The sequence below is a fragment of the Lycium barbarum genome, chromosome 7, assembly GCF_019175385.1.
Source record: "Lycium barbarum isolate Lr01 chromosome 7, ASM1917538v2, whole genome shotgun sequence".
NCBI classification, from domain to species: domain Eukaryota; kingdom Viridiplantae; phylum Streptophyta; class Magnoliopsida; order Solanales; family Solanaceae; genus Lycium; species Lycium barbarum.
In genome coordinates, this window is record NC_083343.1 from 132,487,778 (window position 1) to 132,500,817 (window position 13,040).

Sequence of the window (13,040 nt, forward strand, 5' to 3'; positions counted from 1 at the left end):
CCCGGGACTAATTTATCCCATCTATTGGGATTATTTATAATCCCAGTATAAGTGGGTTAAGAAGGTATAAGTTGAGTTATTCCAGCACTAATTTTTATACCACGATTGGTACAAGGTATAAAATAATCCCGGGATAAATCTATACCTTATACCAAACGTGGTATAAAAATTAGTACTGACATAATCCATTTTATACCTTGAACCAAACGACCCCTTAAGGTTTCTACCATATGAAAGGTGTATACAGAGGATGTATAATATTAGAAATAACACATTAGCTTCCTCAAACATAATTCCACTAGAAAGTCTCTTTTTCCTTCCTTTTACTTTGCTTTAGTTCCCTTTCCATTTGTTTTCTTCGTCTTTTCCAACTTTAGTTTTTCCTTTTCTTCCTTTTTGACTAATGGCCAATTAATCAAGTTTTCTTATCTGTTTCACACCTTAATTTCTGAAAATAATGGAAAAGGTAGCGTACATAGACTAGTAATAGTGATAAAGGTAAAGTCTTACTCTTTATTAAGCACCACAATAGCCCAACTATGTCAGTTTTCTCATCTTAGACAAAGCTGGGAATTTGCCTGTTAGTCTTTAGCAATATTCTTCAACAATGTCTCATGCTTCTTCTTCCAAAGTTTGCAAGTATGACATCTTTTTGAGTTTTAGAGGTGAAGATACACGTAGAACCTTTGTGAGTCATCTCTATAATGCTCTAAAACAAAGAGGAATCCACACTTTCAAAGATGATGAGCGGTTGGAAACGGGAAAAACAATTTCTGGTGAACTTTTAAAAGCCATCGAAGAGGCCAAATTCGCGGTCGTGATATTTTCAAAAAGCTATGCATCCTCTAGATGGTGCTTAGAGGAACTAGCACACATCATAAAGTGCAAAAATGAATTGGAGCAGATTGTGATTCCAATTTTCTATGATGTGAGTCCATCAGATGTGCGCCATCAATATCCCCCTTTTGCTAAATCCTTTTCCCAACACGAGGAAAATTGCAAAGATGATTTGGAGAAGGTTCAAAGATGGAGGAATGCATTTGTGGAGGCAGGGAAAATATCAGGGTATCATTTACAAAATTTCAAGTAAGCGTTTCTTTTTTCTGTTGTTGGTGTTTGTTGCTTTCTGTTTTAGAAGGAGAAAATAGGACCATTTCCTTTTCTGTTTTCTGTTTTTTCGTTTACAATCCAAATAATTCTCTGTCTCTACCTAAAAGACATAAAGATATGAATCAGAGTTATGGCAGTTGGATTTTTGGAATACGAGCCTTTTTGGATTAGCTGAATTTAATTACTTTCTCCGTCCATTTTTGCTTGTCATGTACTCTAAAATAGATATCCATTTTTACTTGTCCATCTCATACTTATTTTACTCTTATTATTAATTATTAAGTTGGAGACTTCAATGAATTGTTAGTGGCACTACAACTTTTAAAGTATGTTTGTTTAATTTCAACCATTACATGACTTAGTAATAATTTGGGTTGATTTAGTAAAATTGTCATTCTAAGAAATAATAATAGTTTCGGTGGAGTATTATTATGAGCCATTCATTTTAGTTTGTAAATGCATAGAGATGAAATGACCAAACAGAGTATAGTCCGTTAAAACACCCTGGGACAGCTGCATTTACATATAATCTTATTTTATTTCAAAAGTTTGATTTGCATAATGATTCACGTGTAGGGATGAGGTAGATTGCATCAAGAAAATAGTTGATTACATATTACCAAAGTCGCTTCAAGTTATCTCACTATCGTCCAAAAGCTTAGTGGGTATTGAACCTCAAATTGAGAAAGTAATCTCATTGTTAGATATGGAATCAAATGATGTATGTTCAGTTGGAATATGGGGGATGAGCGGTATCGGCAAGACAGAAATCGCGAATGTTATATATCAGAGATATCGTCATCGATTTGAAGCCGATTGTTTTCTTAATTGTGATGTTGGAGAAATGTACCAGAAAAAGGGACTGACATGGTTACAGAAAGCTCTGATCCGCAAGCTATTGGGAAAAAAGATGACAATAACTAGTGAATGTGAAGGTGCCATGATTATAAAGAATGGGCTTCGCTGGAAGAAAGTTATGCTCATTCTTGACAATGTAAGCCATCTAAGTCAACTAGAGTTTATAGTTGGTGGGACAGAGTGGTTTGGCAGGGGTAGTAGAATTTTGATTATCACGAGAGACAAGCACCTGGTAATCACTCATTTGAAGGAGGATAAAGTATATGAAGTCCTACTATTATCTAAAACTGAAGCTCTTGAACTGTTTTGCATGCAAGCTTTCAAAAGAAAATCTCCTAAGAGCGATTTTAAGGAACTTTCAAGTGAAGTGGTGAAGTATGCTGATGGACTCCCTTTAGCTCTTAAAGTTTTGGGTTCTTCTCTTTATGGACGAAACAAAGAGCAATGTAGGGACATAATTGATAGATTGAAGAAGATCCCTAATGAGGACATTCTAGAAAAACTAAAGATCGGTCTTGATGGGTTGAATAAAGATGAGATGAGAATATTTCTAGATATTGCATGCTTGTACAATTATAGACTTAACATATGATGTGAAACGAATACTTAAAAGTTGTGGTATTCACTTGATAGGAATAAATTACCTCATCGAAAAATCTCTCTTATCCGTCAGATATGGCTTCATGTTTGAGATGCATAATTTGATAAGTCAAATGGGTCAAAATGTGTCAAGGCAAGAGCATGCACACAACAGAATATGGCTCCATGAGGAGGTTCATGACCTTTTTGCTGGAAAGTTGGTAAGAAATATTTTAACTAAACTGATAATTTTGTAAGCTCATAGTATTGCGACTTTGTTCCGTTGAGTTTTCTGCTTCATTTTCTTTAATTCCCTGACAAATGAATATTTGTTTCTTTCTTTACAGAAACCAAAAAAGGTGGAAAGCCTGCGTATCCCAAATGGTTATCGTTTTGCAGATGATCATGTAAATCATAGCAAGGTACTCAAGAGGATGCTAAGCTTACAGGTGTTGATATTTGATTATGAAACTATTTGCTCGGAAAGCACTGTGACTTGTCTTCCTTCTAGCCTACGGTGGATTAAATGGCCGAAGTATCCTTCAAGTTCATTGCCGGAGGAGTATGACCCATCACACCTCGTTGGGCTCTGTTTATATAAAAGTCAGCTTGTCGAACTCTGGCCAATACCAAAGGTATACTTGTGCACTCTCTCTCCTCCAAACCAACAAACCTCTAGTTTATTATATTCGCTAGGTTAATGCACGTAAATTAATCACTCCATGGTTCAAATGCTACGCCAAGTAAATGCTTCTATATACACAATTCACATCTTGTAAAACTTAAAACTTGTAAATCCAATGTACAGAGACTCTATCCAAACTCAAATGTATTATCTCTCCAACAACTCAATTAAATCTGCAATTTTTTTTAGGTGGAATGGAACTACAACTACAAGTTTTTGTACGGAGTGCCGCTCCTTGTGTTTGGTCTTTAAATATTGTCTCCATATTTTGCTTTGTTTTAAAAATCGGCTCCATTTGTCTATTATGCAAGGCAATTGTCATTTTTGTCCATTTAAGCCCAGTCTAGCTGTCCCTGTACAAAAGTTTTTTATGAGCACTTTTGTAGCGCTTATTTTAGGTGATTTTAAGCCAAAATAGCTTTTAAGCACTTTTATAGTGTTTGGATAAAATAAAAAAAATGCTTTTAAGCACTTAATTTTAAGTCAAAACAACAAAAATATGTCTATATTTGTTTTCTATAGGAACAGGGTTATAAATAACTTAAATGAAGTACTTTATCACTTAGAATAGTACAGAAACAGTTGTCATGTGAAATACTTCTGATGTTCTCGTACACAATAATGGAATAACAGTTCAGAACAAATTGTTACAATTATAGAACATCTTGTATATAAACTCGCTTTTTTGTAATTTACATCTTTTAATTATAATCTACGTAATAAGGAGTTTGAAATAAATGTGTTGATAGGTCAATGCAAGTAAATTAATCATTCCACTATTTAAATGCTACGTTAAATAAATGTTCTGATATCCACAATCAAACCAATTTTTTTTTCTCTAATCACTCACTTGAAAGTGAATTTAAAACTTACAAATACAAACTTCATCACAAAATCAAATGTATAACCTCTCTATCTGTCAGCTTTCTTTTCACAATTAAATTTTCAAAATATTTAGATGGAATTGAACTAAGTTACCATTCACGATCTAAAATGAAAAAATATATCACACAGAATTGTAACGAAACATTTTTCATGTGAAATATGTTTAATTTTTTTATTTCCAAATTTTTAAGAATTAGATATCAACTGGATTTCATTATGAAGTTCTCGTACAAAATAATGGAATAATAATTCCGATCAAATTATTATAATTGTAGAACATCTAAAATATAAACTTGCTTTTGTGTATAATTTATTCCGTGAAATTATATCTAATTACTAAATAATTTGCAAGCCCCGAGAGACTCCTTCACGGCATAAGCCCTATAAATATTTAATTTTCAATATTTAAAAAAAGTAAAATCTAATACTAATAAAATACGATATTAAAATGATTTTTTTTCATTATTAAATTAAAAGAGAAGAATTATATATATAAACCTCTTTTCCACATTAGCTACGACATACTTCAGTGTGCATTGAACGAAACTTCCCTTTCCACAATCTTCTCTTCTCTTTATTTCTTCCTCACAACGTACTTAAGCTATATGGTGTATCATACAAACATTATGTTTTAATTTTTTTTTTTAATTAAAGCAGAAATTGAGCAACTTGAAGCATTTGGATCTAACCAGCAGCTTTGGGTTAAGAAAAACCCCTAATTTTGGTGATATGCCAAACTTGGAGACACTAAATTTAAATAAGTGTAAGAATTTGGAAGAGGCCCATCCCTCTCTTGGACATTGCAGAATGCTTACACTATTGGATTTAAGTAGTTGTGAAAATCTTAAGAAGCTTCCAGATTTGGTGGGTTCTCTTCTCTTTATTTTTAACCATAAAATAGAATTGCTTATTTCATAGAAACAATATGTTTTATATTTTGTTTTTTCATGAAAACAGAAATTGAGCAACTTGAAGCTATTGAATCTAAGGGTGTGCGGTGGGTTAACAGAAATCCCTAATTTTGGTGATATGCCAAACTTGAAGGCACTAGATTTAGGTGGGTCTAAGAATTTGGAAGAGGTTCATCCCTCTCTTGGACATTGCAGAATGCTTACTTATTTGAATTTGTCTGATTGTCACAAACTTAAGAAGCTTCCAGAATTGGTGGGTTCTATTCTCTTTATTTTTAACCATAAAATAGAATTGCTTATTTCATAGAAACAATATGTTTTATATTTTGTTTTTTCATGAAAACAGAAATTGAGCAACTTGAAGCTATTGAATCTAAGATGGTGCTGTGAGTTAACAGAAACCCCTAATTTTGGTGATATGCCAAACTTGGAGGCACTAATTTTTAATGAGTGTAACAATTTGGAAGAGGTTCATCTCTCTCTTGGACATTGCAGAATGCTTAATTATTTGAATTTGTCTGATTGTCCCAAACTTAAGAAGCTTCCAGAATTGGTGGGTTCTCTTCTCTTTATTTTTTACAATAAAATAGAATTTCTTATTTCATAGAAACAATATGTTTTATATTTTGTTTTTTCATGAAAACAGAAATTGATCAACTTGAAGCCATTGAATCTAAGGGTGTACGGTGGGTTAACAGAAATCCCTAATTTTGGTGATATGCCATACTTGTTGGCACTAGATTTAGGTGGGTCTAAGAATTTGGAAGAGGTCCATCCCTCTCTTGGACATTGCAGAATGCTTACTGATTTGAATTTGCGTCAATGTGAAAAACTTAAGAAGCTTCCAGAATTGGTGGGTTCTCTTCTCTTTATTTTTAACCATAAAATAGAATTGCTTATTTCATAGAAACAATATGTTTTATATTTTGTTTTTTCATGAAAACAGAAATTGAGCAACTTGAAGCTATTGAATCTAAGCGGGTGCGGTGGGTTAACAGAAACCCCTAATTTTGGTGATATGCCAAACTTAGAGACACTAATTTTTAATGAGTGTAAGAATTTGGAAGAGGTCCCTCCCTCTTTTGGACATTGCAGAATGCTTAGAGTATTGAGCATAAAATCTACTGGTATAAGAGAACTACCTTCAACATCTATTGGGACTTTGAGTGGCCTCAAATCTCTCAAGTTGGGAGGTTGTGAAGATCTTGTAAGTCTACCAGACAGCCTCTGTAATTTGAATAATCTTAAACATCTTGATCTTCATGGCTGCAAAAAGCTAGAGAAGCTTCCAGAAAACATTGGGGAATTGCAAGAGTTAGAGACACTTGATGCAAGAGAAACTGCAATCTCCCAACCACCTCCGTCCATCACCAAACTTGGCAAACTTAGTAATCTCAATATTTTGGGTGGACTTCCTGATGATTTAGGATCTTTACAATCTTTGGAAAGTTTGGATGTTAGTGGAAGCAATATTTCTTGCTTACCCAGAAGCATCAAAGAACTCTTGGGGCTTAAAAACTTGAACACTCAATTCTGTCAGAATCTTAATGAATTGCCAGAAGAGCTACCCCCAAATTTGAAGAAGCTACATGCAGATTATCATTTATCCTTGAAGAGCATCAGAGATCTAGTAATTAAGTGTCTTAAGTTGCGTTTTCTCTCAATATCATGGTGTGGTCATGAAATCCCCGAATACGGAACTGTCTCAAGTGAACAAGTTAATGTGTTCCTACAGCATTATATTAGGACATGCATCCAGGTTTTTATCTCTCTCTCACATGTATGAATGTGGAATATTCTTGTCAAATTGATTTCTGTTAATAATGATTTCTGTTGCAGTGTGACTTCGAACAAAGGGATTACTTTCTCATTTCTTTTCCCAAAGTTAGAATTCCAGAGCTGTTCGATTATCAGTTTATAAATAAAAAAAAGGTCTCAATTGATCTGAACCCATCTTGGTATACCGATAAATTCATGGGTTTTTCGATATGTTGCTGTTCTAATAGTGAGTATGTGAGTTTAGTAGCTACATTGGTCTGCAAATCTGACCCTGGAAGAGAACATTCCTTGAAGTATAGCCTCCCCGAATGTTGGCCCAAGTCTGCTATGTGTTTCATCTACATACCATTTGAAACATTGTGGCACGCTTCTGACAATAAAGAAGGGAAGAACCCAAATGATTACTGCCTGTTTGAGGTATATTCAGTGTACGAACAGGGAGCATATTGGGGAATTCGCCCGGAGTATGAGAATAATGATACTGCAGTGACAACTGAAATTTGGTGCTCTATGGAACTTGAGAAACCAGAGTCGTCACTCACTTTTGGACATTTGCAAGCATTTGCTGAGCATAACATTGCAATAGACAGGGGACTACACTCGGGCAATGAGAATAAAGATGTAGAGGTGGATCAAGCAGCAATGGCAGTTCAAAAGGACCATGAATCTCAAAATGTTGAGCTGGCTAGAGTTTATGATAGCCCATCAAGAAAAATGGATGATGCTTCAAGAAAGAGAAAGAAAAAAAGAAAGAGAAATAGAAATAAAAAGAGAAAGATAGTAGGGACAGATGAGACTAGCTGCTCTCATTTCACCAACAAGCACGCATGATTTTGATTGGATCTTGAGAAACATCTTCCTTTGCTTGCAAAAATTTGTCACTGAAAGGAGAAAATCGAGGTTAGCCTTGAAAATATCTTGAGGATTCTTATGTTCATTTGTATTTTTACTAGTAATTTCATGTTTATTTGATGTAGGAAGCACCTATCCAATCAGATATTCAAAACAAAGAAGATGAAATGAGGGAGCAATTACTCAACATCAGAGCCAAGTGCGAGGAGCTTTGCAAGTAAGATCTCGTTTCCTTGAGACTAGAGTGGAAGGGAATCCTCTTTCTAATTACAAGTTTGACTATTCCATTAATTTATTTTCTTTTTACCATTTTGTTGAGAAAGGTGCCTGATATTTCTATGATCGTTCTTCATTTTTTTGGTTTCTTTAGACCTCTCTTTCAGTATAGCTAAACACAAGGTACCTGCTGATATCATTCTCGGGTAACAGGACAATTCTGGTTATTTTAATTTTTTCCCTTGGATTTTAAGTGTGGACTCTGGAAATTGTTTTAAAATGATAGTGTATACTATTATAGACAAATACATGGTTTTATCTTTAGGTTTGTGCTATATTTCTCGAGTATTCTTGATCGCATGATATAATTTTTTGTTGATGCAGATGGGCAATGCATTTATGGTCTAAGTACCACTGCTTATCCTACTACAAGGTATCTTGAAGCAACTGGTTCCCACATCAGAATTTCCAAAGTCAAAATGAAATTTATTCATAGTAATTTGGAAATGAATTTTAACCTTTAAGTACTGTTGCTTGTCCTGCTACAAAGTCCCAAACTCTCTCCCGTGCTGCGAAAAGATGATGTAGTAACAATTGAAATTGGCTGCTCCATGGTATTTGAGAAACTAGAGCCATCATGCACTTCTGGTTCGCAGGCGTCTACTGAGCATAACTTTGCAACAGCCCGGGACCACATTCAGGCTAAGAGAATGAAGATCTAAGATGTGGATCAAGTAGAAATGGTTTTGTTTTGCATCAAATATCGGGTTTGTCCTCCTTGACTCAATTTGATATTCGTAACTGCAATATATTGGGTGGACTTGCTGAGTATCTTGAATCTTTGCAGTCCTTGCTACATGCGGATTGTCATTTAACCAAGCTGAAGTCAACTGAAACATCAGTACTCAGGAAATAAGAATTAAAATTGCATGTATACTCCATCGTAAGCTGCCTAAAGAGTTAAAATAACTACATTAACGTTAGTTCTTCAATGGTGCCATTGTCTACTCCATTGTGAGCTACCTTTGTAATTATGCACTGTTGGTGGCAGCAATTTTTTGAGTCTTTGTTTCATGTTGAATATCATTCTTAGTGGAACAAAACATGGTTTCAATACGAATGTGAAACATCTTGATTGACATCTGAGTTCTAGTAAAAATTTCATTGCTTCGTTGACCCATAAGTTTCATTTATGTTTTTGAATTACATTAGTATTTTCTTTATAAATTATGCCAGAGTTGGATTTTTGATCGATTTGGGGATTAGATTAATGCACATGTCTCATAAATTTCCTATGTGAGCTTCAATATTGAGTTCTCTCTCTTTCACCTTTTAGCCTTCTAGGCTCCTGGAGAAAAAAAAACAAAAGAAGAGAATGAATATTTTAGATGATAAAAGCAATGGTCTGAGGTGGGCTGTTTGAAATAAGCGGTAATTTTTTGTGTGTCCCGGTCCTAATACATACCATGTGAAGCGTGTGATCGCTCAGATATCTAATGCCATAATTATTTGATATATATTAAAAATTATCGATGTCACTAAAAGTTTCAATACAAGCAAGGAAAGGGAGAAGTTTAGTTGAATCAATACTTGTGAACTCCACATCATTTGCCATTTTCCTTGAAGGAATTCCACATCAGAGTGCCACATCTTTGTTGAAGTAAATAAAGTTACTGTATTATGTTTGGATGCAAAGTTAGTAGTGAACCACGTTAGTATAACAACTGATATCTAAATTTTAATGGTTCTAGATTATCTAAGAAGTTAGAAGTGGTGCACCAGCACTATTGGTTCTATATTGTCTTTGTTGAGTCACAGTTGTTATTGCTTAACTTTTGATTTGGTTGCGCTTTTTGTTGAGGTGCTGTTGTTGCCTACTGTTTTGGTTTGCTATTGGCTTGATTGCGATTTTCTTCTGCCCTTGAGTTTTTTTGGTATTTCTTTCATCTTGTTTAAATTTGAATTTTCACTGCTGATTTGGGATTTTTCAGTGTATTTGGGGTTTTTCTATGCATTTGGGATTTCTCTGTGTATTTTCTGTAGCATTTGTTAATTCATGCCCCTTAAGAATGTGATGAAATCAGTGGAGGAAAGTGATGAATAGAATAGAAACATGTTAACAAATCCATAAACAAGTGAAAGTGTAACGAACATACCGGAAAGGATATAGGATTAAGTCGATATACTTACTTTAATTTCAAACCTAAAAGCTTATTACTCGGTCAAGTATTAGCTGGAAAATGATATCCAGCTACTTCAAACATTCTTAGACATTTTTAATATGATTTAAGCTCTTCAATTGTATAGCTAGCTTGTGTATCATTTGCCAGGTTTAGTACTCAAAAAAATTTCTTGTTGCTCGTGTATGTTGCCTTGTTTGATTAGTTGTTATATTCAATATAACATGTCTGAAAAATATGACTAAGGAAACAGAATAAACTATTAAATGACACCTTTGTTAGATATGACTTCACCTCTAGAAATTCTGAAGCCTGAAAGGAAGAAGCCATAGAAGCGTGCCAATGAGATATTCTGGATTCTACTTCTTCACCTTGGATTGTATGTAGCAGATCATGTCTTCCAGGTTCTGAAATTGTTTTCCCTCTTTGTGGCAGTTCTCATTTTATATCTTTAATGTGATGGAATGAAGATGATCCGCACAACAAATATATATGTCCTTCAGTAGAGAAAGTGGTGCATTATGGTTAGCTACTCCTTTTATCTCTATTTTTAGATACTAGAATTGAATATTGTCTCAACAGGGAGACATCCTTATTATCTTTTTCATTTGCCATTCAGATGGTCAATTAGAAAATCTGCAACAGCTAAGTTTGTTTCTGCCAACAAGCTTCCTTTAGTGACAACTTTTACTAAAGATACCGCCCCTTCAATTTTTGCCAGTCCAATTAAGAAGACGGTAAGATTAGATCATTTGTTTAACTATTATGACTTTTGTTTGACGTGCATCTTCCTCGTCTAGTTATATGGTTAATAATGTATTGATTGTCCCCTATATTCTTTGCAGGTTTTGCATTTTCACTACAGCAATTGATACAGATAAGTTGTTCCCAACATTTCGAGATGCTGCAAAACTTTTCAAGGGAAAGGTAATGAAGCTTTATTCAGTCTCAAACGTATGACAGCACCGTCATTTCTTTATTACATATAGTTCGATAGAGAAATACTGTAAGTCTTTTAGGTTGAACTCTCCTAATTAGTTTATAACAATTGATATTGGAGTAGGTTGATCAAGGCTAGATATCATGAATTCTAAGGCTTCGGTTTAAAGTTTGAGTGTTTTTTCTCTGTTCATTAGTTTGCAATTATCAAGTAAATTATGTAACAGGACCTGATTAGTGATTACTACCTATCCATCACACAGTTTACTCCCAAGTATCCAAATCTTTGATCCCTTTACTTTTTGGGACTATCAATTAAGTAACAGAGCGTACTCTTTGCCATGGTCAAATGAGGCATAGCTTCGTTTTTGTAAAAATGGACGACAATGAAGTTGGAAGACCAGTATCAGATTATTTTGGGGTCACTGGAGATGCTCCACACGATACACTTATTCCACATTATGATGGGCACTATAAGATTTTTTGAGACCTTGGTTACTGAATGTGTAATTTTATCATGATTCTTGATTTAATTCTTGGTTACTGAATGTGCACTATAAGCTGCAATTTCCTTCTGACCTTTAATTTAGCTTATCATAACGTTTTGATTCAACTCCGTGTCTGTAATATCACAGAATGATGTGGATGTGAGAGTCTTGGTTGGGAACAATTTTGATGAAATCGTTCCAAATGAGTCAAAAGACGCGCTCTTGAGGTATGGTCAAGAAATGATTTTATTTTTTCATTGGTGTTTTAATCAATTGGGGGATCAAAATTTTAGTATGCAATTCAACATCTTTTTGTTAGATCTTTCCACGATGGTATGGGCAGTGCCAAGCTCTTGAAACAACGTTCAATGAACTTGCACACCACTTACGTGGCGTTGAGTCTCTTGCTGCAATGTCATTTTGGTGTTTAGCATTTGAAATTTTCAGTTTTACATCATAGTTTTCTGATGACCTTTATCTTGAGGTATTCACATCCATGTATTGTTGATATGTCCTAACTTCTTTAAGTGATAAAACCCAAAAGTTCACTAAAATGGTTGTGTGATGAAGGAATTAACTTTTGAATCTTTTACTCATTGGAAGCATGTCTTCAGTTTCTGGAGTTCCAGGAACACTTTGTATTCTGATTACTTTCAACATTTTAATTAAAAAAAGCATGCTTAGGTTCATAAGTCTTTTAGTCCCCTTTCCAGTACTGCATGCAATTCTGAATTGAACTTTTGAGTTCATTTGCTAGAGAAAGAATTAAGTACTAATATTCTATTTGTTTAGAAGCTCACCCATTTCAATCACTTTGTGACCTCTTGAATACTTAAATGGTCAGACTAGTGTGACTTGTGTGGAATATTTCATTTGCCTACTAATTTAATGCATTTTAACTGGAGTTTGCCTCTATTTGGCCTATGATTCCTCACATTTTTCATTGCTGGTGATATGCACAGCCCCACCAATTATGGAACTATGGAGAATACAAAGAAGCTCTGAACACATGCCTGGAGACATGCTCCATAACAAATTCAATCTCGTTACCGATATTTAGAGTTATAGATAAGATTACAAAGTCAATCTCGTTGTCGATATTTAGAGTTATAGATAAGCTTACAAAGTCGCTAAGGAGTTGGTCATTTGTTCAATGTCGCTCCCAATTATAGATAAGCTTACAAATTGTCAGATTTTAGATATATTAGAATTTATTGTTGCTTTTTATTATATGTTGGTGCAAGAACGTTTACCATCAGCGTAACGAGTTGTAGATTATTTATGGTAGCATTTTTGTGGTTTAATAAAACTATTATTATTTTTTTATAAGCATTTTTTATACTAAATAGTATCGTCCTTCATCTTGTTAACTAGGCTATGGTCCATGTCCTTTTCCGTGTGCTTATTCTTTTGAAAGGATACATGGTCATGTCTAAAACCCCAATATCCACGTTTGGAGGACTTTTGGGGAAAAAATCTATATTTCATAGGAGAAAATTATCATTTTCTCAGAGAACGGAAAAGGGCAAAAAGATCTAAGTATTTGAAATGACTTAAG

At 34.3% G+C, this 13,040-nt stretch overlaps 1 protein-coding gene across 1 annotated transcript; it reads left to right on the forward strand.

The window, feature by feature from the left end:
• The first annotated feature begins 288 nt into the window (after positions 1-288).
• On the forward strand, positions 289-12,791 carry LOC132604523 (disease resistance protein Roq1-like). The gene is given in 19 exon segments (XM_060318064.1): positions 289-1,086; positions 1,687-2,564; positions 2,566-2,768; positions 2,895-3,182; positions 4,775-4,981; positions 5,075-5,281; positions 5,375-5,581; positions 5,675-5,881; positions 5,975-6,787; positions 6,868-7,707; positions 7,785-7,876; positions 8,260-8,308; positions 8,426-8,642; positions 8,723-8,806; positions 10,491-10,579; positions 10,675-10,792; positions 10,901-10,982; positions 11,630-11,709; positions 12,445-12,791. Coding segments are annotated over 10 exon segments (4,260 nt in total). The 5' UTR covers positions 289-607; the 3' UTR covers positions 7,639-7,707; positions 7,785-7,876; positions 8,260-8,308; positions 8,426-8,642; positions 8,723-8,806; positions 10,491-10,579; positions 10,675-10,792; positions 10,901-10,982; positions 11,630-11,709; positions 12,445-12,791.
• Positions 12,792-13,040: the final 249 nt, after the last annotated feature.